This window comes from Crassostrea angulata, chromosome 4 (genome assembly GCF_025612915.1).
Source record: "Crassostrea angulata isolate pt1a10 chromosome 4, ASM2561291v2, whole genome shotgun sequence".
NCBI lineage: Eukaryota > Metazoa > Mollusca > Bivalvia > Ostreida > Ostreidae > Magallana > Magallana angulata.
In genome coordinates, this window is record NC_069114.1 from 13,719,378 (window position 1) to 13,746,610 (window position 27,233).

The following is a 27,233-nucleotide window of genomic DNA, read 5'->3' on the forward strand; positions in this document are numbered from 1 at the left end:
TATCTTTAACTCGTGATTAAAGCCACTAAAATAGATAGATAATTTCTAAAAATAAAAAGAGGTGCGTGAAAAAAAATGATCCTATTTTCTCACATATCATAATCATTCAAAGAATGAAATTTTCATGGCAAAAAAATAATAATCAAATTAACATCTGCTGAATCAAAATCCCACACATGCTATTCCAACTGTTACTAAATGTGAGGAATAAATTCTACTTGAAATAAGCTCGTGAAAACAACAACAAAAGAGCGTTTTAAGAAACCATGATATCGTATACTTCTTTATTCAGTAAAACAGTTTGCATTCATTACAATGCCCGATACACAAGAAGTAAATCAACAAACAAAATAACAATAAATAAATTGATCGAAAACAAAGATTCTATACAGCTGACTATTGAAAACGTTAAAAAAAATAATTTCACAAGAAACTACTTTCAATGAATCTGAATTGACAAAAATGCACGAAAATCAATGGACCACTTTAGATTTCTGACACACTACACAAATTAAAAAAAAGTTTTCAGGGACTGAATGATTTTGCAAGGACGAAATAATTTGTGTTGACTTACATGTGCTATGGCCAGAAAAGGACTCACTATAACCTTAATCTGGATAGTTTTAATGACGTCAGGCGGATTTATTAATAATACACATACGTGTACCGAGTAAAAATTGATGTTAAACAACTTATGTTGTGTACTATGCAAGTACATGTGTATCACAAAGACTAACTTGATAAAATTGGAGAAAAAAAATTTAAGGGGGGGGGGGGGAGGGTATTTGTGCAAAAATGTTTTAACAGTTTCGAAACAATTCTGCTATTTCCAAAGTCTTAGTCTTCAAAAATAAAAATACCACCGTTACTATATCCTAAACCAAATAAAACGATTATTGGAAAGTAAATCTAATCTACTTTGCTTTTATGAAAATCATTTTGAAAAAATCTTTTATTTATGATAATACAGATCATTGCACTTAATTAATATATCACATCACATTTATATTACGATGAAATAAAAATCCGATCTTATATTCATTGGACCAAAGAAACATGATTTGACGACTATTCTTTGAAAATATGCATCAATTATCCAATGAAACACGAGGAATCTTCCATCAATGAAACTAATAACGAACACTGATATTGGCTAAAGCAACACACCAAAGCACAAAGAAACCATGTAAATTAATAATATATATTAATCCAAATAAAAATATTAATGAAAAAGAAGAGGGGGGACATTTTCTTGTCTTAGTATGCCATGTTGAGGAGGGACTTAAACGTATATTCGGTTATTTTCGCCTAAGATCCAATTTTCGTTATTTTCGCGGTCTGGCTTTCGTATAGAATAAAACACAGGAAATGTTTGCAATTAAGTTTTTGTTATTTTAAATCGCAAAAATGACTTGAGCAAATAAATAGGTTATATACATGTATTAACTGCCCTATTTTCACAAATTTTGTGACACGCAAAAAACAAAAAACCCGGATACATGGTACATTGGTTTAGGGGCCGGGTTACTTCTGTAAACAGTCGATCAGACTCTGGGGGTCGGGGCGTCTTAGGGTGGCGTACACTGGGACGTTATGCTTCTTGAGTTCGCCCTCTGTGGTAGGACCAACCGCCAGGATCTGTAACAAAGGGACAGAACTGCAGCAGATGTTACGATACTTTACTGTTCCAATCGGAACATCGCTCGGCCTTTTCCGTGAAACCGAGAAAAACTTGGCGGATGAGGCCGAGAAAGTTCCGACTAAAAATGCGTCAAAGCAAGAGACCCAGTCTAAAGAAAAGAATCAGTCTATTACTATACTAAATTGACTTGTTCCTAGCGTCTTACGATACTGAATCAATGTACATGTGTTACACAAATATGACAAACTCCACTGCAACTTTCAACCGGGAAAAATTAAAGATATCTTTAACTAATTAGTAGTAGTGTTTATGCACTGAGCTCAAAAGCTCAGAAGCTTAATTTTGTGAATGGTTAAAATCTAAAAAAAAAATTTCAAGAAGTGCAATTTAATTCAAAAGTACGCGTAACTTTTTACCATGCGATATCATCGGAATTATTGCAAAAAATATTTGGAATGATTTCATCAAAGGAAGTAAGCATTTTAAAAGCGTTATCAAAGAGGATGTTTCTGTTGTTACAATAGAAATATCATGAACACAGAAATTCGGATCCTGCAAAGTTAGCAAAACGTACTTTTGTTTCTGTTTATTTGGCATTCTCCGACAATCATTGAAAGATTTCAACAGTTTGTAAAACAACATGGAGGAGTCGGAACGATAGAAAGATAACACAATACGACTGGGGAGGGTAGCATATTTTCTGTCTCAGTACGCAAAGGTTTGTTCCCTCTGAATGAATGGTTTCGTTTGTAGAATACTAGATATTTCGTATCTATCGTATCGGTATTTTCTAAAGATCCCCGTTAGTCGTGTGTACGTCGTGTAAACAATGTATTAGTCGTAAGCACTAAGCACTAAGCAAAATGAGTTCGTATGTAGAATACTAGATATCTCGTATACCGATATATCCTGTATCGGTATTCTTCTACAGATCCCCGTTAGTCGTGTGTAAGTCGTGAGTAAATAATGTGCTAGTAGTAAGCACTAAACAAATCGTACAGTGTCTAAGACTTAACCGCTACTGTAAATACCAAAGGTAGAGCATTTACTATCAATTCCTGAAAAAAAAATTGTTTGATCTTCGCGAAAATACAGCACATGACGCCATTGTTTTTATTCCAAGAATATTGTTGCCTAATCGAAAATTTAATTTACATTAAATATGTTTAATTTGAATTAAAAGACAACAAACATTTAATACTGCTACGGAATTCTAAGCACAAGCATACGGTCAGCCTACATCTTGTAAAACAAATGTATTCCAACAATGTTTCACCAAATTAGCCATTAATTAATATTCAGATGACGACAATGGAACGGATATCAGTAAACTAACTGTATAGATAAATCTTTATCTCCGCGGTAAATCCGCGACTGTTTAAGCCTGGTGTCGTCATCAAATCTACGAACATCGCTAATGTTTGTTTCTTGTGAGGGAGGGAGAACCGGGGAGTCACGCTCAACTAGATCTTGAATCAACTCCACGACTAATTCAAACACAGCCATGACGTCAGTGATCGGAAAACAAAAGTCCTTATCTGATGAAAGGAAAATCGTACGCCATTCGCCCCAAAATTTTGGCGCGCATTTTGCTCGGTCGAAAAAAAAATTGTACAAATAACAACTGTAGAATTAAATGCATTTGTATCTATATAGTCTCTTAAAGATACGGATCCATTAACAACTTTTGTCTCACAAATGTGTTAATCTTGTAAATCGTCTATCCGCGAGGCTTCGATCAGCGAACTGTTTTGTATCAGGCTTGATATAACATACGTCGTCTTATCTTGGGTTCTCGTATCTGGAAAGTTATCGAATTCAATTGTACAGGGAGGTTTAATACAAAAAAAAACGCTATCTGTCTACAGTGTTGTCGATGCGTTTATTGTGATATTCAGCAGTTCTCGTTAATCCCGATTATTCAAATCACAAGATTAATTGCTTAATGTCCTCCACCTTGTCTACAACTTTGTGACTTCTGATTGGTGTAAACACTCACGTGACGCCGGCGACAGAAAGATACAAAGCAGACAACACGAACGTCAAGAAATTCAGAATATTTTTTTAACTATTTAAGCACACTTATATTTTAAAAATAATTAAACAGTGGTTTAGTGTACATGTACTAAACAAAATATCTATGCTTTTATAAAAGTAAATAAATCGTTAAATACCGGTAACTATCATCTGATTATCCGTGGTAATAAAATGAAAATTAAACTTTCAGAAAATGTTAAGCTTCGCAACCCAACGTTGCATACCTGTTCACGCTTTGATAAAATTTACTGCAAAAAGGCGAAACGCTGTTTGTATTAAAGCGACCGCTGATATTTTACCGAGGCTTCGTCCCAAGGAGCATTTGGTCGGTGCTATAGGGCTGATGGAGCGCTTTACACCGTACATGTACAATCCGTCCATCACACGGCTCGACTAGGCCTTGTGAAGTTAAACACGTGCTCGCTTTATGGGGGGAAATTGCGCGATTTATGAAATAATCCATTAAAGATGATGGATAACGTTATTGATAATATTTATACATCTATCTATGACAAATATCTACAGGTGAACGCAGGTGGCTATCCAAAAAAAATAATTAAAACAGAATTCGTGACTTTCCGAATCTTTGTTTTGTTTGTCATTAATATTCTTTTTCCCCCTACTTTGAGACAAGTAAAAGGAGCAATTTGAAAATTTTGGTATACAAATCTACTTTCGCCTTGACAGTGTATCTTCAATACACGATGACGACAAGAAAATTCTATGCCATAAAGAATAAAACATTGATGATGAAAAGACGTAATAATGTAAATAATGTGTTCCGAGAATGAGTGATGCAAATCAAGGAAACCCGGTAACCTCGAAATGAAATGTATGTAAAGTACAGTATGTGATTATAGTGGGTATATATGGAAAGGGAAAGGAAAGGGCCAAAGTAGGGTTGGGGTAAACTAGTCATTTCACAATCTCTTTTGAGCAAATGGTGTTTAGCTGTTCTTGTACCCAGGGTATATTGTGTCTTGGGATGACGGGCTTTAAATAAGCTAATGTGTTTTTTCGTGACTTTCTCTCGTATATCATTGGGAGAGAGAGAGAGAGAGAGAGAGAGAGAGAGAGAGAGAGAACGCAAGCGAGTTGAGTTGGTTGTGGTAACGGATTTAGTGGACAGTAAACATATGACATGTCACAGCTGACAAAATGAAATGGAAGCAACGCTTTTTTCTATGCTATTTAACTGGAAAGTCACACCGTTTCTCTCTTTAATGGTGACAGGAACCAGAAGAAAATCGTCTGGTACACGGAGAGAATCCCCGTCTCTAATGAAAACACGATGTCTCTATCTCCTTTACCCAGTTTCCAGCGGCAGACGATACATTTGGCAGACGATCAAACTTGCGCGCGCGCGGACGTGTACCGTCTAACCCTGACCCTAAATGTGTGAATGGAGGAGGGTGGATCTCACAGACAGTAACGGTGGGAGGGGCGGATTATATCTGAACGAGGTGACGAAATATGTGTTGTCTAAATAACGCAGATATGTCATCGATTTTCGGTGTGGGGTTGTGTTTACATCAGACGGAGAACTTTTGTCTACCTTTTTTTCTGAATTATTTATAAATTGATTGTACTTTTAACATTTTTGTATGGCTAGCTTTTTTATTTTGACGATAACATGGGGCCGACATCAAAGGATGTAAGAGTGTTGGTTTGTTAGAGAAAACGTGATGGATCGAATTCTCCGATCGGAGGCAAAAAATTCATCTTAAACAGATAAACAAACTATTCTTTAATAAATCTGAGATTGCGGGGTGCCTGGCACTTCTTACAAACTGTCGACATTAATTTGTCCTTGAAATCTAGAAACCCAAATTGTTCTACAAGGTTAGACAACTCTACATTTTTTTGAAACTTCAGTGTGGAATTTTTAAAAGTAAATTGAGTCCCGTTTTTTATTATCCAAACCGGTAAAATTAACACTTCTGTTTTAAGAAAGAGATTTTGCAGGCCTGAGACATTTAGAAAATACAGCAATATTTTTTTCTTTGTTTGTTTGAAACAAAAACGGTTATAACTCTACGTTTAAACAGACGATGTCAACCTTCAGAAATGTTCGTTAACTTATTAAAATATCAGGTATAAATTGTCCATGCTTTTATGGTGAAAATAACATTATTTTTTACATGTACACTGTATGACATGGATTCAATTCTCTCGTGTGCAGATCTGAAGTCCCAAACAGCTAAACTAGTTAAACGACATGAAATTACCGGTATATCATTTAGTTTTTTTAAAATCTTAATAAATATATGCATGTAGTACTAACACACGGTAATAACAAAATGATTAATTTCTATTTATAAATCATCGGGGATGCATTTAGTTTTCATGCACGCCCATATATATAGTCTTGCAGTCGGCAGATAGACAACGTACATTAGCACGTTTGTCAAACGCACGGCACCTTAGCCGTTGCACAATTTTATACCTTTCTAGTCCAGCTTATGAGTTACCAGTCAGATACTAAAATATGCATTAAGTAGTTCATGCCCTTTCCATTTTTTGTTTAATCAAAATTAAGCTGCATGTACAAAATGAAGCCCTCTCAAAAATGTTTCCCAGTATTAATCAACCCTTAAAAATATGTTGGATAGGGCTAAATTATTGCATCTAACTGATGGATTAATTTGCAAGATAAAGAGATGACAAAGACATAAAAGATACCTCTTTCCCAACCTAATAATATTTTTTTAGCAGATATCTTACTTTGACTGAATTGACAGATAATTGTGGGAATTCTTCAAAGTTTACGTAGATATGTTACTTTGACTGGGTTGACAGATAATTCAGAGTTTTGGTAAATATCTTACTTTGACAGATAATTCAGTGTTTTGATAAATATCTTACTTTGACTGAGTTAACAGATAACTGGGGGAATTTCTTCAGAGTTTTGGTAAGGACTGGCACACCAGAAGGACTAAACATCACCAAGGAATCTACGGGAACCTGGAGGAAAGAAAAAGTTACACTGTGTAGACAAAGAAAAGTACCTTAATTATTAAATACTGTGGTTTCATCAATACTCGTTGAATACCAATTTTCGTGGATTTCGTTATTAAGTTGATCCACGAAATTAAATGTTCATTGAAGTGCAATTTCTATTAACATTTTGTATTGATAGGGTCATTAGCCACAAATTAACGTATCCTTGAAATTGTGATTTTCACTTTTTCCACGAAAATTGATACCCTTGAATATTAATGAAACCACAGTATATAGCATTATGAATTTTTTTTTCAAACAACTAGTAAAGTTAACATAAACTCCATTGTATTATACAATAACCCCCCCCCCCCCCCAAAAAAAAATGTTACATGCAGCACACAGGAACCTGTGATGTAGCATTGCTTTTAGAAAAAGATTTCAAACTATTCACTGAGGGAGAATTATTTGATCTAACTAAAAGAGAAATTATTCTGAAATAATTAGTTAATTAAAGGAATAAATAAAGTTTTTGGATGGATTCAAACCAAGAACCAGGATACATGAAAGGGTACTAATTAAAAACCATAAAAACCATCCAAAAAATGAATTCAGAATTCAATGGTTGAGACGTATATCAGACAGTTCAAATTATTTATTTCTAGTTCAACAGTAACAATATTGCTTTTGTACATGTACTAAGTATTGTACTATCCTTAAAATTTCATGCTTCATATTTTTCAATATGAATTATGTCACAAAATTGTGGAGTCCAATTATTCCCTAAGCCTATACTTCCTTGATATAAAAGATATGTTATATGCAGGCAATGTATGGGTCAAAGTCTGGCCATATATCACTCAGTTCTCCCATCTAACAGTGGTTTAATTCCAGGGACACTTTATTAATCGATCAATATTGCTCCACATTAATGATACCTCTAGCCAACAGAAGAGAGAAAATAAAACTTATCAACACATCATAAAGACCCATAAAAGACCTAAAACCATTTCCTGCTTCTGGTAGGGTGTAAAAATAGCAGCGAGGCCTGTAATGTGCACTCTCTCTCTCTGGTTTAATCGCAATGACGCGGCAGTAAGTAGCACAACTGAATGGAATGGGGTCTAATCTACAAGCATCAAAGAATCAACGACAGACCTTGACATTATATAAAGACCTTTTGGTTTCCATCTTAATCTGCAATGTGGAAAAGGGGGGGGGGGGGGGGGGGGGGGGGAGAGGTAGGCATGGGGCATTATATTTCACTGCAGGCTGGATGGCTAATAAATTATCCATCAAATCTACCCGAAACATTTTAAATATAATATATGGCTAAAAACTATTACATAGTAAAAAAAATAAAAAAAATCAAAATTTGAATAGTTTTCTATATCTTAATACAGAACTCTTCATTTCAAGGAGGTTAATTTAGTCTAAAAATGGCCACGACTTTTCAGTCCTCTTAACCGCCTACAATAGTGTACTGGATATTCCTGATATCCTATGTCCTCAGATCTGGTGTCCCTTTGCTTGCTATAAATGTGTTTCAGAAATCTGATTGCCTTAAAGAGACGATGTTGCTAAGATAAGCAGCGATTAATCAGGAACCAACTACTATTTATAGAGTTGTGTGTTGACAACTGAGATAATAAAGATATCACCGACCTATTTAGAACATACAGGATCAACATTGTCTTTTCAAACATGAATGAGATTTTTAAGAGGGACACAAATATGATATCTTTAAAGATATTTTTATGAAACTTATTTTTTGGTGTCATCAATGATTGATTGATAATAATTGCCCTTGTGCATTAATCAGTTCTCAACTGAAAATACCATGCAAAGAGGAATAACTCTAAAATCTTTGTGATCATCAAGCCACAGGCAGAAAAAGTGATGTCTGTTAGAAATATATTGTATGCAAGAATGGGCCTCAGATTCCCCCTAGGAACACCAAAAAAAAAAATCTTCCAGCAAACCACCCAACCCCCCGCCCTTTACATACATTTTATTCCTGGATCAGCATTTTGAATGTAAATCTTTTAAAAATAGCAATTCTTGTCCAATTTGATCATTAAAGATCATGCATATTAAGACCAAAAAAATATAAAGTACATGTTTTGTTTTTTCTAAATACAAATGTCACCTGAAGTCAAGGCTTTAAAAAAGCTGAAAAAAAATCTCATATAGAATATGAATACAAAACTAGAAAACTGACCAGTCAGGAAGGGCCCCACTATGACAATTAATATAGAGAAGTGAAAAAAACTTTGAATTCCATCCTCTTTATATTAACAATGATGAAAAATAAATGCCCGGCAGAAGATGTAAAGAGCTGGAATATATAGGATCTCGTGATTTGTAGTTGGATATGATTTTCATCCAACAATTAAAGTGTTTTTTTCTTGAGCCTTTATAGTGAGGGGATAAAACACACAAGTTGGATAAAAATCATATTATACTACAAATCATGAGATTCTATTTATCCCATGTTTCATACACCGCAATCAATGTTTACACTGTTTATAAAACTCTACATTATTTTACTTCATTATGCCCAGGCAAGTCCCATTAAAAGTCACAACTGTGGGATATCAAAAAAATATCCAATGAGTCATATCCACGGGATAAAGTGGGTTAACATGGGATGAAATAAAATTTGTTAAAAAAAACCAAAGAATTGATACCAATGCAATGATACCTAGGCTTTACCTCTATTCAATAAAATTATTATAAATCATTGTGTACGGTATTTTAACCAAAATAAAATATGAATATTATATTTTAAATCCATATTTCAAAGAATGTACACAATACTACACATCATTCAAAATTGACCTTAACTTCAAAACAAAGTTCATTTGCAGACACAGGCAGTGCAGTAATTAATCTCAATGTGACAGATAAAGATAAAGCTTAGGATTTTCTTCCTGTGGAAGGTTAATTAATCCCAAAGGACAAATATTGCACAGCCTTCCATGTATACAATGGTAACATTCTCAGCAGTTATCTCTCTTTGCCCATTCATTCTCAGCAGTTATCTCTCTTTGCCCATTCTTCTTATACATAGTTAGGAATCTACCCCACCACCCCAGCTCCAAACCAGAAGACATAGAGAACCAAACTTAGCATCAAAATATGTATTTCTGCCTACTGAAATACCATACCAAATTTGAACTTGATTGGGCACCCATAAAAAAAGTTATTAGAAAAAAACAGGAAATTTGTGGACGGAAGAGTGACAGACGGACGGACAGAAGGACGGACGGACAGAGTGATTACTATAGGGCACCCGCAAATCCTTGCGGGGCCCCAATTATAGAGTCATTTCAATAAAATTATTAATATGAGCAAATCCCCCCACCCCTTGTTGTTGTCCCTTTCCCCAAACTTTATAAACGATTAAGTACCTGTAATGCCTTACCTTGCTTTGTGTGATCATGAAGATCTCATCTGAGATGTCATCTTTGACTATCGTTTCATACACCTTTACCTCTGTCACACTAAACCCTACATGTAGAAGAAAGAATTAGGATTTTTAGAATGTAAACATCTGTACTGTAAATTTCTAATTAAATGCGAGGAATTAATATTCGCGTAAAATCGCGAGAGGCTTCTTTTGAAGATTTAAAAATCTCGCCATTATTTTTCTTAGAGTTGAGAACTACAAGAAATAAGGATAAAAGTTCCGCGTTTGCGATTTTATAGTCTCGTGATTTGATACAAAAAAGCGGGATCGCAGAATTAAGTACCCACGAAATATAAGGAATTTTATGAGTTTACAGTATACAGTAAAAGGGCTTATTATGCTGGTGGTTTAATAAGAATGCATTATCTATAGTCAAACAATATGTGTGCCTGGGCATAAAATACACGGCAGCATGATTACACTCTTTGTAACCTTACATTGTGGTTTTAAGCCTACCGCTTATGTGCCGTTATGTAAATGTTTCCTAGTCATAAATTACCACTTTAAGAGTATTATATTCTTACGTTACCATACACCAATACACTGTGTTGATACATTTTACTGAAATCTTGATTCCAGATTGAGAATAAGTTTCACTATTAGTAATGCAATGGTTTCCAGCATTTTGGACTATAATTGGAGCATGGACTATAAACTCAAAAGGATTCAGGAAGGATCACTATTAAAATGGTAGCCTATATGTAGTTTGAATACCGGTACTCACTGTATTTTTTTTAATGTAAATGAATAAAAATCATTTGTTTGAAAAAAAATTTTGTTTTAATTTTACTGCCCTACCTCGTTCATTTTGTATTTTGAAGTGATGTTTAACAAAGAATTATTTTTTGGGTGGCCTAATTACCGTACACATAATTAGGATAAACTGGCATTAAAAATTTCTCAGAAAATTCAAGATACATGTAACAGATATAAAAAGATTACACGTAAGAGAGGCAGAGAAAAAGATGAGGTTACTTTTATACTGACTGTGAGCTTTCAGTGTTTCACATAACACATCCCTACACAGGTTACCACAGGGAAACAGCACTTCCCGATTCTTTGCCTGCTCACTGTCTGCAAAACAAAGACCAGGGATCCCATCAGATTAGCTAGACTCACCAATAAACTGATGTTCTTCAGTCATCATTTTGAAGAAATTCTGGGAATAATAGTCACTGTAGTAAACTTAATATTTCAAATGCTGTTGTTTCATTAATATTCATGGTTGTTAATTTTCATGAATTTGGTGAAATTAAAATTTGGTGGACACATTTTCTTTATTCTTGGGCAACTGTCAAATTGATTGAACCTGATATCAAGTATCTTTCGTTTAATTTCAATTAAAATGTGTTTTAAAGTTCAGCACTCTTAAGTTCATTGTACAATTTGATTTTATTATGACGTGTTTCACAATTAAAATCTCAAATCTTAAAATTTCTGTAAGTTTATCCCAAATTTTTTTCTCAGTCTCATAAGCTCAAGATAACAAGGTTTAATTGCAATTTTTAGATATAAGTATCTTCTTTTTCAAACCTTTCTATTACTTACAATAGATACTGGCTCAATCAATTTACCTTCCACAATAAACTGGGACAAGAGCTCGGCATTCCCTGTAGATTCCCCTGACGTCTGGAAACCCAATTTTTGAGCTGAAATAGAACAAAAATTGAAAAAATGGAATTGGAGTTTTTAATCAAAAAGTATACAACTTCTGAATTGTTTCAACCAAACAATTAAATAAATTGTACATGAATTCAATACATGTTCAATAATTTTTGCTTTAGTTTGATTTATCAGAGTCTGGCAGGTAGGTATAACTGTAACATACATTTCAATGTGGAATATTGCATATGTATACAAGAGAATTGTTTTGCCATGGGGGGTTGTAAATAAAAGGGATCAAAATTGTTATTCAAAATAACTACTTAGTTGTAAATAAAAGGAATCAAAATTGTTATTCAATATATTAACTACTTAATTGAAAATAAGGAAAGGAATCAAAATTGTTATTCAATATAACTATACTTAGTAGTTTTGGTGGTCATTGCTGCAATTCCTACCACTGTTGCAACACTATCATTTCATTTAGGACAATATCATTCACTGTAAACAGGGTTATTTCGCCCCGGCCGTGTTATTTTCACTCTTGTACACTTGCAAACGGTTTTGCCTTGCCTTGAATTTACTCATACAATGTTGTATTAATAGAGAGATAATTTGAGACAAAAGAGTTGCCCAGTCTTAAATTTTCTCACTGACAACGAGGGCGAAAGGGACAAAAATAAAACAAGGGTGAGTTATTTCCCTGTATACAGTATTTGTTTCATGCATGATTTGTTCACAGTACCTGCTAAGGCTGTAGCCTTTCCTACAGTGTAACATTTTACACTCTGTATCAACAACAGTGGAGTGTCTGAAAAAAAGAATTGAAAAATTTATATTTACAATAAAAAAATTACAGTCAAATAATACATAATAAACATGTACATACAAACATAAGATCAGTTTTAAAAAAGTTTTAATTACCTAGTACATAAAACCCCGTTTGTAAGTAATTAACATTTTAATAAAATCATGAAAGTAAGCAACTAGTTAAAATTAGAAAATACTTATTTCTTGCTACCAGGAAGTAAATCTTTACAATATATAATCATGGTAATAATTATCCATATGACATATATGTCTATGGCAAATAAGAAGTCTCCTGAAAAAAAAAAACAAAAAAAAAACATGTAGGGGGAACAAGGCCTATTTATTAATAACGTTTTAATTTTCCAGGGAGTGTTGTCGGGATTACCACCCCCCCCCCCCCCCTCCTCTTTTTTCACATAAGGCTTGTGTTTTGTACCATTCAGCCTAATTACCATTATAAAAAGTAATCCTCTACCTGAAAATATATACAGTCGCACATTGTTTGGGTAATTTGCATATTACATAAGTTTGAACAAAATATTTCATTGTACAGGTTTACTGGAGTGTGTTTCTCAATGCCATGGTCAAAATCTGTCTAGTTTTCACATAATTAATGACTCATCTTGATCTGATTAAATGCACATTTAATAATTTTATACAGACAACTATCATGCAAGGTCTCATCTTTTCAACAAACACAGTTAAAACTGACTTAATAAGGTCCACCATCATATTCAATATTTCCGCAGCATATCGTCATCTACTTTGACTTATAAACAAAATGTCCACAATTTTAACATGGTAACCCTTCACAATAATATTCTTAACCAGAAATCACCTCTTAACCCAATACATGTCTTTTATAATCCAGGTATGAGTAATCCCCCTTGTCAGAGGGTCCTTGAACCTTGACTCACCCCTTTTTAGTATTAAATTGAATATCCATTGAAGAGAGCTGTACTATAACTATAAGACTGACCTGTTGAGTTGAGGGCCAGTCGTGTGGCCTGCACGGCCCGTGGACTGGTGAACACTATGGCCAGGTACTGGTCTAGTTTCCTAAGCAGCTGGGTGTACAGGTCAAGGTTAATGAAGTGAAAGTCAAGGATGGGTATGCAGTGGCCATCGTAACCATGACTCTCCAAAGCCTGCAATCAACAAACAATGACCTTGACATCTATATATGATACATATGACAACTTAAAGGCATAACCAATTTGGAAGACTTTGTTTTAATTTTTAACTAGCTATTACAAAAACATAGATCAATGCACATAATTGATCCAAAAAGCACTCTATAAATGTAGTACATGTATAAGGCAAAAAAAAGGCCAAGGATCAAGATAAAGAAAACTAAGGCCCAGACAGGGGAAAGGTATGATAAGTGCAAATAAAAATATCTCATACATGTATTACAAAACATAATTTCTAATCAGTTCCATTAAAATGAACTTTTATGAAAATCATAATTTAAATAATGTTTCCTTCATATGAATAACAGAATAAGGTGTGGTTATTGTACATGATGTTTTTTTAATGCATCACACCATACTGTCATATCATACAGAGATAAACAGACTTATTAATATATGTCCCACATTAATGAAAACAACAAATTGAATGTGAATATAAACAACACACAACAAGTACGCAACAAAGGTGAACTAGTTAATGGACATAGCTGTCAAACTTTTAATCATCATACCATACCTTTAAGTAAGGATCATTATCATCTGTTGTTCCAGATTTGAATAGAACAACCAGATTGGAGTTCTGGATTTCCATATAAATATATGTGACTAGAACACCAAACTGCACCTATTTGCGACTCAAGTTCTACCATCCGTGCTTTTTTTCATTTGAAGGGCTCGCGGAAACTGAAACGCAAAAAAAAAAAAAATCATCGATTATACAACGTTTCTAGATCTAAAAAAAAGCATATATCTTCATTTACATCTACTCGATTACAAATGATTAATTGTGTTATGTTATATAATTATATAAAATTTACATTTCACATATTTTTTGCATGTTAAGAGAGTTGAAAGCTACAGCAGTTATATCACTATAATTTAACACACATAGGGTACTGAAAGGTGAAAACGTTGAGTTTTATTTTGACCTAGTAAATGTTGAACGCTGTAAAAATGCAACATCACATGTGAAAATCAATTGAAGTTCACACTTGTGGTTGTTACAGTGGCTCTTCCATTTATATGAACTTACCCGTAAAAAGGATAAAAAAGGATTTTTATTAAGGTATAAATCACATTTGCAGACAAGGCAAGAATTAAAAAAAAAAATGTTTATATAAGCACTAATCTAAAATCATTATTTTTTAAAAAGATATAGCCTCATAACTGCACGCAGTGGTGCGTGCATACAAATTTTCATAATCCACCAACATACATTAATCAATTTGTATGCATACACCGCTGCAGTTATGACACATTTCAAAACGCTGCTTGAATGAATTAATCCGTTAATCAATGCATTATTCTTTCAAATCTAAATTCTTTTTGATGGTATGTTTGAAATAACCTGGGGATCAATCAATCAAGAAGCTGGCCCAGGATTATATAAGGCAGGGGTGGAGGAAGTTTGTTGCTGCTCTATACACCACACTGTGTAAAGGACAATGGTGATGATGTATAAAATAAAGCTAATAAATTAACTTTCAGGAAATTATGTTCATTTTTGGGGTGATTTCTTTCGAACGATTTTTTATGTCATGTATACTAGCTAGGATACATTACTGAATGACTTAATCTGGTTATTTTTAAACACATGGATATTTTGGTTTTCATTGGAAAACTGACAATTTGCCTATTTGTCATTAAAATTTCTAGTTACCACGGGAACCCTTTTATCATACGTAACATCAAATATTACTATTGTCAACATTTTTAACAATTTCCATACCTTTCAGTAATTAACACACATAGCTGATTTCTATTTGTAGAATTTGATCAATATAGAGGCAGATAAAACTCAAGATAAGAAAATAAACTATCTGTATAGAAATTAGTAGAATATGAATTCCCAACTTAAATAGACTACATGTAAAAAAAAATACATGTAAAAGTATAGTACATTGTATGTAAACTAAAATTTTGTATAATTGACATGAAAAGCAATCATAATGCACTTTATCAAAAATTATATATAAAAATTGCTTATATATAGTACATTGTATGTTAACAATCCAATAAGATGAAAGAAGAAATAATTTTTCTTACTACGATGCACCACTGTACATACTGTAATTTGTAATGCTCAGTACAGATAATTAAGATTTGGTGAAAAAGAGTTCCCTAGATTAGACAATTAGTACCGGTATATAAAGCTATGGTCAAGATCAAAATATTTGATTATGACACAAATCCTAGTACTGCCACACCAATACTTATTTTTGAACGAATTGTAATAAAAATATTATATCTTTGACACTTCTTTTGAAACACGCAATATGAAACAACAAATTGAAACTACAAATTGAGAAATAGTCATGCTGTCTGGCCGGGTTGACATAAATGTGTATTTTTGTGTCAACTGTGTCAACTGTAGTGAAAACTGTAAAAAAAAATTCAAATTTCAACTGCACTGTTATGACTACATGTATTAAAATGAACTAAATTTCAAACAGCTAGGCCACTACGGAGGTCTACCATAAATTTCCATAATACAAGTGTAATTGTAGAATGAAGGAAGACTTTTAAGCCATAATTGCATTAAATTGGGGATGAATTTAAGAACTTATCAATATATTAAGCTTTCCTGTACAGAGCCTCATTGAAAATTCCATCAAATATAATAAAGGCCCTAAGCTTACTATAAATGCATCAGTGGGTCTTTAATGATTCAGATTTTAAATAGATCATCTGACACTTTTATAACATGCCTATTTAAAAGCTTTAACTGCACACAATTTTCACTCTCACTGTAGTGGAAGAATCAGGTGGGGTGGGGGGGGGGGGGAGTCAATTTAATGAGAAGTTACTGTGGAATCATTAAATTTCGTGGAGGCCAATTTTTCGTGGATTGCTTAAATTTTACAGGTTCGTGGGGACGTAATTTCGTGTATTCTCTAAAACTTACAAATGAAATATGCCTTTATTACCATTTTATTAATTCGTGGAGGATGTTAATTCGTGGATGAGAGGTACCCACGAATTCCACGAAAATTGAGCCACCACGAAATCTAATGATTCCACAGTATACTGTTATTAACCAAAATAACTACGGTATACCTTCTACCTGTTCTTTACACTTATAAACCAAACGCATTGTCATTATAGACAATATAACAGACCATGCATACAACGGCGTAGATACAGTACACATAAATAAATCAACAGGTAGCCATGAATGATCAACACTGCATGATTGAAGATTATACATGTACCGGTACTCCATTGCACAGCTGAAGGAATGACAAAGCAATTTCATAAGAGTAAAACTTAAACTGCTGACGACAGTAAATTATCTTGGATCAAGGCTAAATGGCTAATGCATGTACACAAATCTACTGCAAGAAAATAAACTGATAATTTTTTCCTCAATTATTAGTACATATGTATATTTTCAATCTTTGGAAAATTCCTTATTTCCTGTAAATGGGGATGGCCCCTCCAATAAAATTGCTCTTTAGTCGCTAAGAAGATTTTTAAAAATACTTATTTAATTCCTGAAGTTTATCATATACTGTGAAATTATTTTTAATTCTAATGGTGGGGGGTCTATGTTCATGAGTAGCCGAAAATGTTCATGCTTTGTGGGCACGTAATTTCTTTTGTAGCAGGTTCTGTTTCATTCATAATAATTATTATACAAATGCTTGTATAATTATATGTTTGTGGGATGTAAATTCGTTGGCAAGGGTTACCCACTAAGGCCACAAACATTGGTCCCCCATGAACAATGATGATTCAACAGTACTCAAATCAATTTCGTCTGCCTTTGGCAAATAACTATGACAATGTGTTAAAGTAAAACCTTTAATTTATCTCAAAGCAGAAAAAACTCAGTTGAAATTTGAAAAAGCTTTTCAAACAAAGCAAAAGAAATTTTAACATGTGATGTCTCAATGATCTTGCGCTGTAATTCCCACAATAAATTTAGTGGTGGATCAAACATCTGTATTGAGCTTTTGGGCTTATAGATAAAGGGATGATATATACAGCAAATTTCATACTTTACTGTTAAACCAATCCAAGCTAATTTTGTATGATATATCTATACATACATGTAATAGTCCTGTATTACAATATTGGATCTGATTTGCTATTTTCTTTTTTTTTTTTTTTATAGAATATACATATAATTTTGAATCTTAACATAACATTTTATCAAATAGGCTAACCCACTACTATAGAGTTTTAGATTCCATGATTAAAGAATTTACATTTCAGATTATCCTCATACCTCAATGTGCATGAAGCTGCTGGTTTAAGAGATGGAAAATGTCTTAAAAGACTTACTGGCAGTGGTGTTAACAACTAAGGACTAACAATATCAGTTTTATGGCCTTTAAAATTGTTGTCCATCTGTAAAGTACTAGAACTTATCAACACTGATCAACGTAAATTGTCAAATAAATATGCAACCCTGTACACAATTTGTTTCCAAATATTTTTTCATGAACCAATTTGGACTACGTTTTCAGTGTTAAATTCAGTGTGAAATTTGCTAGCAATTCCAAATGTAAATAGATATGCCAAAACCAAACTCGAGCATATGAGCTTAATTTTAGTAAGTAAAATGTGCTGTCTGTCCCTGTATCTCAATTATCTTATCTTAAATGACATAGCGAAAGGTAACTTCTGATTCAAACTCCTACTCTAGAATTTACATGTACTACCCATGTTACCAACCCGTTGTCATCCCTTGGGTCTGCGCCCGGATCACACTGCAATTATCTCCCTGACAGCCACTAACGTTGCATTTCTATCATGCTTTATGCACCCTGGCACCACCAATGAAGTAAAAAATCTAATTTTAACACTTGATTATAGAAAAACATCAATTCACTTAATCCAAAAAAACAAACAATTTTAACACTTGATTATAGAAAATCAGCAATTCATCCAATCCACAAAATAGATATATATCAATATACACATGTATAAACGGTATATTCTGCATGTACTTCAGTTCAGGAGGGAATCAAGGAAATATCACTATCACTATCAGCTGATCGGTTTAAAACAAGAAAACGGAACGTGGAAAAAATGACATTACTCTTACCGATAGAAGATTGTTTATAGAAATATGTAAGTCACACCTTATCTCATAAATTCGGCGTTGTTGACTTTTTTGCACTCTGTTCAACTGTCAACTTGTCAAACACGCACGTTGACGTCCGATTTTCTGATGAATGGAAAGTATTCCGATCCCGATGTTAAAGAGAAACCCAATGTAAATAATCATCAGTCGTGATTTTAATGTAACAGTAATAGTTACATTAATGAAATAACAAAGACAATATACAACAGGTGATATATATGGTTTGGATTGTTTTGTCATAACATTAACATAGGATAATTTTTTTAATTTAAACATCGGGCTCAAAACACAACAAAAAAAAATCGCGGAGTAAACAAAGCGACATCTAGCGGAAGCGACACTACAACGTTGTGAAAAACCATGCTTTTTGATTTATAGAATTATTACTTATTTGAAAATTAGGAAAGAAAAAAAGAGTTAAACAACCATGGCTGGTGCAGCGGCCAGAGCATTGCAGTATGAATACAAGGCGGTAGGTGTCAATTTTATGTATGAAAAACTGAAAGCAGTTGTAAACACAAACGCCGGTACAGCAAAATTTGTTTACAAACGCAGAGTTGAAATCTAATTATTTGAATTCTACAACAATAATGGAAGATACCAAGCATTAATTTTTTGTAATTATTGGTATATTACTACTTTTAATATTGTCATTTATCATTTCAGAACTCTAACCTTGTATTGCAAGCTGATCGTTCGCTCATTGAAAAAAGAGCTCGCGATGAACCCACGGGAGAAGTCACTTCCCTTGTTGGAAAGATTGCAGGAACCAGAATGGGCGAGAAAGCCATGAGATCCAAACCTCCTCAGATGGAAGAGCGAAAAGTCAAGTAAGTTTAGTCACAGTTGTGATTTTTTGGTTCTTGAATTCAGGAATCTTAAATTCCTGTCTAAAAGACTGATGACAATTTTATATGCTTAGTTATGTAGTGGATGTTGGGTTTATGTGTATTTTGTGTTGTCTGGTCTGACAGCATGTCATGGACAAGTTGTTATGACGGTTAACCCAACAGTTGCTAAAAAATAATGCATCAGAAATTTCTTGAGTATTTGATATTAAGTGTATTATAATTTCCTCAAATTTTAGGAGAACAAAGCGTGATGAAGCACAAAGGGATATGATGAAAATGAAAGGAGCAACTTTATTGTCTGAAGGCATTGACGATTTTGTTGGAATCGTCTACAGACCTAAAACCCAGGAAACCCGACAGACGTATGAAGTTATTCTTAGCTTTATCCAAGCTGCCTTAGGTGATCAGGTAAGCTTAACAACCAAAGATTAGTTAATGTATGCTAAAATAATTGCTGAAGACACATATTGAATCAAGGGATTCAGGGGGCAAAACCACTGTTAAGGTCAGACGACACATTCCTCGAGCATCTTTTTTGTATTTCCTCATAATTAAGAGTTCCAATAAAAATTATTATTTTTCTAATGATTTTTAAAATGATTAAAATTTACTTGTATATGGATGTATGCCTAGATGGCCGAGTGGTTAGGGCCGTGGCCGCTATCTGCCAGGAGGGTAGGTTCTAGGGGTTGTGGGTTCAAAGCCCAGCCCAATATAGTGAATTTCGCCGTGCTTCTCTTATATTTTGCAGAAATGCCTGGTAAGATATCCTAATTTTTTTGCAAGAAAGCTTGTCAGAGTAGCAGTAGTACTTAGTAAACCATTGTCAAATTCCTGGAAAATGTTATATAAAATTGAGGAACGTGTCGTCTGACCTTAAATGAGCAAATTAAAGCCTGAGGTGCATCTGAAGGTCATTTCAAGACCTTTATCAAGGCCAAAAGATTTTCTTTTTATTGCGGTGAATATAAATTTAAAAGCAATATTTCTGCATTTAAATAAAAACTTTAATTTAGGAATTTCATAGGACTTCTGTAATTAAGGAGCTTTTAACATTTTAGATGGTAAACATGGGAAAGATCTCGACTTAAGCAGTGGAAGGGGAAAAAATTGCTTCTCTAAATTCCTGTTTGTGCATATCAATTTTGATTTGCCAAATGATGAAGATTTTAATTAGATTTGAAAGAAAGGACTCATTTTTTTTCACAAAATATTTTTCAGCCTCGCGACGTATTATGCGGTGCTGCAGATGAGGTCTTACAGGTGATGAAGAATGACAGATTGAAGGACAAAGAGAGAAAGAAGGAAGTAGAGGAGTTACTGGGGGGACTGGCAGAGGAGAGGTTTGCCGTACTTGTCAACCTTGGCAAGAAAATCACTGACTGGGGGCAGGAGGAGAAGATGCAGACAGGTAGGGGCCTGTTAGAGTGTCCGTTTGTAGTAAAAAGGTTTATGAAACACTAGTATTTAAAAGTACATGTAATGTACTTATGACTTGTGAGGGTGTCCTTTTGTATTTATTAACTGTGTGTATTTGGGTGTGTAGCTATTGTGAAATTTGGAAAAACAAGAAAAATAATGTGATATACAATAAAACATGAGTCTAATGATGGTTGATTTAGATGTAGCTGCTAAAGGTTGCTTTCCTTTTTTCAGATGACAACATTGATGAGACATATGGTGTGAATGTGCAGTTTGAAGAATCAGAGGATGAAGTAATTCATTTATAAGCAATCTCTCTATTCTCTTCTCTCCTCTTCTATCACTGCTTTTAATTTAAATTTAAAAATGATTGATGATTGCGATAAGATGTACATGCAAAAGAGTATGAAATAATTTGCTGTTGACATAGTTTCAGGATGATGGAGACGTGTATGGTGAAATAAAAGAAGTTGAGGAAGAGGAAGATGAAGATGAAGGAGTGGAAGCTGAGTATAATGACACCCTACACACCAATGTAAGTCATTGTCTACATCACTGTAAGTCATTGTCTACACTAATGTAAGTCATTGTCTACACCACTGTAAGTCATTGTCTACACAAATGTAAGTCATTGTCTACACAAATGTAAGTCATTGTCTACACAAATGTAAGTCATTGTCTACATAAATGTATTAAGTCATTGTCTACACAAATGTAAGTCATTGTCTACATAAATGTAAGTCATTGTCTACAGAAATGTAAATCATTGTCTACACAAATGTAAGTCAGTGTCTACACCAGTAATAGTCAGTGTCTACACCAATGTAAGTTATTGTCTACACAAATGTAAGTCATTACCTACACAAAATGTAAGTCAGTGTCTACACCAAAGTAAGTTATTGTATACACCAATGTAAGTCATTGTATACACCAATGTAAGCCATTGTATACACCAATGTAAGTCATTGTCTACACCAAAGTAGATCAGTGTCTACACCAATTAAGTCAATGTCTAAACAAATGTAAGTCAGTGTCTACACCACTGTAAGTCATTGTATACACCAATATAAGCCATTGTCTACACCAATGGAAGTCATTGTCTACACAAATGTAAGTCATTGTCTACACCAATGTAAGTTAGTTTATACACCAATGTATTTCATTGTATACACCCATGTAAGTCAGTGTCTACACCAATGTATTTCATTGTATACACCAGTGTAAGTCATTGTCTACACCAATGTAGTCAGTGTCAACACCAATGTAAGTCATTGTCTACACAATTGAGTCTAAACAACAGCTTATGTTATACTCTAACAGTTGTTTTATTCTATCACATGGCATTGTGCTTTCAGTTGGCGGGAGAAGATGGGGGTAATAAGTCAGACTCTGGCCTCCACCCCAGGGACATTGATGCCTTCTGGCTCCAGAGAAAGCTGAGTAAACACTACCCAGACGACCCCACCATGGCCCAGACCAAGGCTGGAGAAGTTCTACAGACTCTCAAGGTATGAAACAAACTGGAGCAATGGTTGTAATAAAACGTGATGGGTCAGTTAAAGGTAATTAATTTTGCTAGTTGATTATCGCTCTTGTCTTCAATCATCTGAATGCTCCTGTTACAGTCTGCGAGTGATGACAGAGAAGCAGAAAACCAGCTGGTCATGTTGCTGGGATTTGACATGTTTGATTTCATCAAGGTCCTTCGACAGCACAGGCAGATGAGTAAGTTAACAGACAACAGTGTCATATTTTTGTTTACCTTAATACATGTATACATGTACTTTGAGTTTTTTTTCTCAATGGAAGATCTTGGTTGTTCCCATCAGTACAAAGTTGATGATATTATTGATGAAAGTTGTTTTCAATGGTGTACTTTTGTTAAATTCTGCCTATAATTATACCCCCGCTCTGAGGGAGAAGGAAGTATACTGTTTTACTCTTGTGTCTGTCTGTCTTTCCGTAACAAAAGTTTCTGTTGCTTTTTCTCAGCAACTATTCATTGCAGATGCTTGAAATTTTAACACACTATTTGTTTAGACATGCCATATGGTGGGATATATTTTTTTACCAATCGGATGTCAACTTCCTGTTAACTGACAACTTTGTTTATTTTTAGCCCAAATTTTTGTCAAAGGTTACTCAGCGATGTTTGAAATTTTAACACACTATTTGTTAGGCATGCCTTATCATGGGATATATTGTTGTATTAATTGGATGCCAACTTCCTGTTAAATATTGCCTTTGCTTATTTTGCATATTCACATCAGAGCTGGGGTATCAATAGTGAGCATTGGCTCACAGATATCTTGTTTTGTTCTGTGCTGTTCTAAAATGTCCTGAATATTTTGATTTCAGTTCTGTACTGTACCATGTTGGCACAAGCTCAGACTGATGAAGAGAAGAAGGGCATTGAGGAGAAAATGTCTGCAGACACAGAGTTGTCGGGGTACCTCAAGGCCCTAGGGGCGACAGACAAGGAGGACCTCGTGTCTGAGGAGAGGGCTAGGCGCCAACAAGCCAGACAGAGCAGGGTGGCTGCAGACATTGAGGCGATGGATGTAGATCAAAGTCAGGTATGATAGAAAATTCTGACAGAGTGTTGTAGATTGATATGGAAGCAAGGCTGGGTATGAGGGGAGATTCTGACAGAGTGTTGTAGATTGACATGGAAGCAAGGCTTGGTATGATAAAAGATTCTGACAGAGTGTTGTAGATTGACATGGAAGCAAGGCTGGGTATGAGGGGAGATTCAGAGTGGGTAGGGTGAAAAAAAACCGAGGTGATGAATGTAGACCAATGCTAGGTATGATGGGAGTTTTATGGATTTTAAAATTGATATTGAGGCAGTATGGGTGTAATGGAAGATTTTTCGTGAGCGTTATTTTCAAACCTTAAGGTTCTGAATCTGTCTGATGATTTTTTAAGAGTTTTTATCTTAAACATGTTTGTGTAACAATGAAATTTATAGAGATCATAGATTTTCTATGGTTATTGTTTGGGTTTAGTGGATGCTAGAACCACACAGTCGTCTCATTCTTGAGAAGGACAACAGATGAAACTGAACTCTTTCAGTTTGTTTTACAATGAACTGTTTTCATATTTCTCTTATTTGTTATTACTGCTCAATATCTGTTTAATCAAACTATTGAAGAAATGGGATATTAAATGCTATGAACTTTTTTTTTCAGCAAAAACTTGGAGAGGTGAATCTGGTTGACATTGAGGACTTGACATTCAGTCAGGGCAGTCGTCTGATGGCCAACAAACGATGTCAGCTGCCAGACGGCTCGTACAGGAAGCAGAGGAAAGGTATGACCCTGCTTTATACTGTGTGTGGTAGGAAAAAACTTAAATAGACAGTATGTGTTGAAATGAAGCTTAATATAAAGGCCTAGCTTACACGGTATATCTGTGTTTTTTTCACATGTCACAAAATTTTAGAAAATGGCAGAAATCTGTAACTTTGTTAATTTGTGTCAGACAGTCATTTTTCGCAATCTATAAAGTTCTTATAGAAATTGATGCAGGATATGATTTTTGTGTAATAATTCAGTAATTTGTGATTTAAAAGAGGTCGCGAAAAAACCCAAAATTAGATCATCAAGAAAATTACCGGATATAGGATATTGTGTAGTGAAAAAGAAAACCTTATGAAGACAAGACTTGCTCTTTGTGTGAGCTTATATAGACAAGCCTTGTACTGTGTTTGGTGGAGTAAAGCTCATATAGCAAAGTCTTGTATTGTGTGTGGTTAATAAAAAGGTTTTATAGCCAATGTTTATGCTATGTGAAATAAACTTGCATGTAATGTACTGTCGATGGCCAAAATTAGACATTTGGAAAATTATTAAAGACATGTATTTGTTTAGAAAAATGGTTTGAGTTTGTAAATATTAATATAAAATTCAAAGCAATATACAAATCTGTGATAAAATCTTGACTTTATGAATTGACTATTTTAGGTTATGAAGAAGTACATGTACCTGAGTTGACGCCAAAGTCTTTTGAAACAGATGAGGTATGTTTTGCTGTAAATGTACATGTATGATGTGCAGTATGGCATGGTTGTTTCTATGGGGATACTCAAATATATAGACCAAATTGTAACCATGTGAGTCATTTCCTGGATGATACAAGTTACATAATAGAAATAGATATAATGGCAAGCAAGTATTAAAAAATTAACTTTTAATCTTTCTATGACATTGAATAAAAGCAATTTTTTAGTATGTGTACTTAATTTACTTAATATATTTTTACAGCATGTTTTTCACAAAAAAATTTCAGTTGAGAACTAAGTAAACTTATGTCATGATATATATGTGATGGTAAACTCTAATTTTGCAGACCCTGCTTCCTATAGACAGACTACCTAAGTATGCCCAGCCTGCGTTTGTGGGTTTTAAGTGCCTGAATCGGATACAGAGCCGGCTTTGGAAGTCCTGTATGGAGTCTGACCAGAACCTCTTGCTGTGTGCTCCTACGGTGGGTGTCCAAGAATAGGTCTTAGACTAGCATTTCTACGGGGTTTTGCTAAATGTGCTCTTACATGTAACTTAAAGATTTGATGCATTGGAAAAAAATGATGAAAATTTTGTCACATCGAATATTTATACAAATAAATATTCATTTATTCAACCCGGAAAATTCCAAACTGTTGTAAACTTGAAGTCTTGATCTCTTGAAGTTTTTCCTCTGTCCCATGGGCTTTGAGCCTTTGATAGTCACCTGTAAATGTACACACCTACATACAATTAGTTATAAGAGATAGTATAGATAGTTGTTACTATTTACAGGGAGCTGGTAAGACTAATGTAGCCTTACTGTGTATGCTGAGGGAGATAGGGAAACACATTAATGCTGATGGCACGATCAATACGGACGAGTTCAAGATCATCTACGTCGCCCCAATGAGGTCACTCGTACAGGAGATGGTTGGCAGCTTTGGAGAGGTGAGGGATTGAAACAGAAAATGTACATAAATGTAGATATGAACGTGTACATGTACAATATACATATATGTAACTAAAAAGAATTAAAAAGTTACAACAGATTACTTTAAGTTTGTTAGTTCACTTTTATATATCAAGGTTGATGTTAGTTATGTAACAGAGACTAAAGTCAGGATCATGGTGGTTAAAAATACCTCTACATAGTCACAACAGTTTAATATTAGCTCAATATCTGATATCAGTATTTATTTTGATGCTGTGTATTTAGAGAGAATGAAATTTGTATGTGTTAAGGGTGGACTAGATTACACTAGATAGTAGAAATTATTGAATTGTAACTTAATACATGTATATGATATCAATATATGTGTCGATTAACAGAGGCTGAAGTCGTACGGTATCCGTGTGGACGAGTTGACCGGGGACCATCAGCTGACCAAGGAACAGATCACCAACACCCAGATCATCGTCTGTACTCCCGAGAAGTGGGACATCATCACCAGGAAGGGCGGCGAGCGCACCTACACTCAACTCGTCAGGCTCATGATATTCGTGAGTACAAGGCTGAGCATTGATTTAAAATTTCTTTAATATGGGATTTTTAAATGTTTGTCTTATTTTATGGTTAGTGAGTGTCCTCCTGAAATTCAAGACCTTGAGTTTTTCTCAGGTGAACTTTTTGGAAACTTAAAGGAAATTAAATTGTATAAAATTTAATCATTCAAAAACTAAACTTGCATGTAAATAAAGTTGTAAACAAATAATATGAAAACCTTGTTAGATACTTTAGGATATTAGGTGTAGTTTGTATAGAATACGTTGTGTAAATATGAACTATTCCATGGTTTTTCAAGGTACATGTAATGAGTTGCTTTTTCAGAGAGCCAACTGAAACTTGTGATGATAAGTGGGAGTTGTTCTTGCATTTTTAGCAAGATGTTCTTGGTTGCTTTTGTTCTGCTTCATAATGGTCTAACTAGGTGTCATAGTACAGTGTCTGTTTTATAAATTCCAGGATGAGATTCATCTTCTCCATGATGACAGAGGACCAGTTTTGGAGGCTCTAGTGGCCAGGTAGGGAACTATTAGCTTAGGTTATACAATCTGGTTTCATTGGTTGAACTGTAGTTGCTTGCATTGCTTTTAAAATAATGAGACCCAAGTAAGATTAAGGCAGGTGTTCAGTATTTTTGAAACTCAATATATTTTTTAAAGGT

General features: G+C 34.2%; 2 protein-coding genes across 5 annotated transcripts in view; one reads left to right on the forward strand and one right to left on the reverse strand.

Annotated features, from left to right (window-relative positions):
• Positions 1-267: 267 nt before the first annotated feature.
• On the reverse strand, positions 268-18,896 carry LOC128181452 (uroporphyrinogen-III synthase-like). Of its 4 annotated transcripts, none has more exons than XM_052849851.1 (9): positions 18,787-18,896; positions 14,214-14,380; positions 13,483-13,651; positions 12,439-12,504; positions 11,666-11,740; positions 11,067-11,165; positions 10,047-10,132; positions 6,545-6,643; positions 268-1,638 (listed from the first exon to the last, which is right to left on the reverse strand). In XM_052849851.1, exons 2-9 carry the CDS (start codon positions 14,286-14,288, stop codon positions 1,525-1,527), a joined length of 783 nt encoding a protein of 260 aa, XP_052705811.1. In that variant the 5' UTR covers positions 14,289-14,380; positions 18,787-18,896; the 3' UTR covers positions 268-1,524. The 4 variants fall into 4 exon arrangements, with proteins under 4 accessions (XP_052705811.1, XP_052705813.1, XP_052705810.1 ...); XM_052849853.1 differs by having other exon boundaries at positions 11,079-11,165; positions 18,750-18,895; XM_052849850.1 differs by having other exon boundaries at positions 18,750-18,895.
• A 206-nt stretch (positions 18,897-19,102) lies between these two features.
• LOC128179865 (U5 small nuclear ribonucleoprotein 200 kDa helicase-like) overlaps positions 19,103-27,233 on the forward strand; it is a 40,976-nt gene continuing 32,845 nt past the window's right edge. Inside the window, exons 1-15 of the mRNA XM_052847522.1 lie at positions 19,103-19,260; positions 19,455-19,618; positions 19,876-20,047; positions 20,861-21,050; positions 21,296-21,354; positions 21,492-21,596; positions 22,417-22,569; positions 22,687-22,786; positions 23,420-23,637; positions 24,253-24,373; positions 25,027-25,082; positions 25,412-25,549; positions 25,861-26,016; positions 26,398-26,568; positions 27,032-27,090. Coding sequence (XP_052703482.1) covers positions 19,216-19,260; positions 19,455-19,618; positions 19,876-20,047; positions 20,861-21,050; positions 21,296-21,354; positions 21,492-21,596; positions 22,417-22,569; positions 22,687-22,786; positions 23,420-23,637; positions 24,253-24,373; positions 25,027-25,082; positions 25,412-25,549; positions 25,861-26,016; positions 26,398-26,568; positions 27,032-27,090 — 1,907 coding nt within the window. The 5' untranslated portion in view covers positions 19,103-19,215. The remainder of the gene's footprint in view (positions 19,261-19,454; positions 19,619-19,875; positions 20,048-20,860; positions 21,051-21,295; positions 21,355-21,491; positions 21,597-22,416; positions 22,570-22,686; positions 22,787-23,419; positions 23,638-24,252; positions 24,374-25,026; positions 25,083-25,411; positions 25,550-25,860; positions 26,017-26,397; positions 26,569-27,031; positions 27,091-27,233) is intronic.

Bases quoted from the DNA above. Each gene is read 5' to 3' on its own strand.
- LOC128181452 (XM_052849851.1), bottom strand. From the start codon at position 14,288: ATGGAAATCCAGAACTCCAATCTGGTTGTTCTATTCAAATCTGGAACA. The intron at 11,166-11,665 runs GTAAATTGATTG...TTTGTTTTGCAG, and splicing joins GTCCCAGTTTATTGTGGAAG to ACAGTGAGCAGGCAAAGAAT. The intron at 10,133-11,066 runs GTAACCTCATCT...TTCTACATGTAG, and splicing joins AGCTCACAGTCAGTATAAAA to GGTTTAGTGTGACAGAGGTA.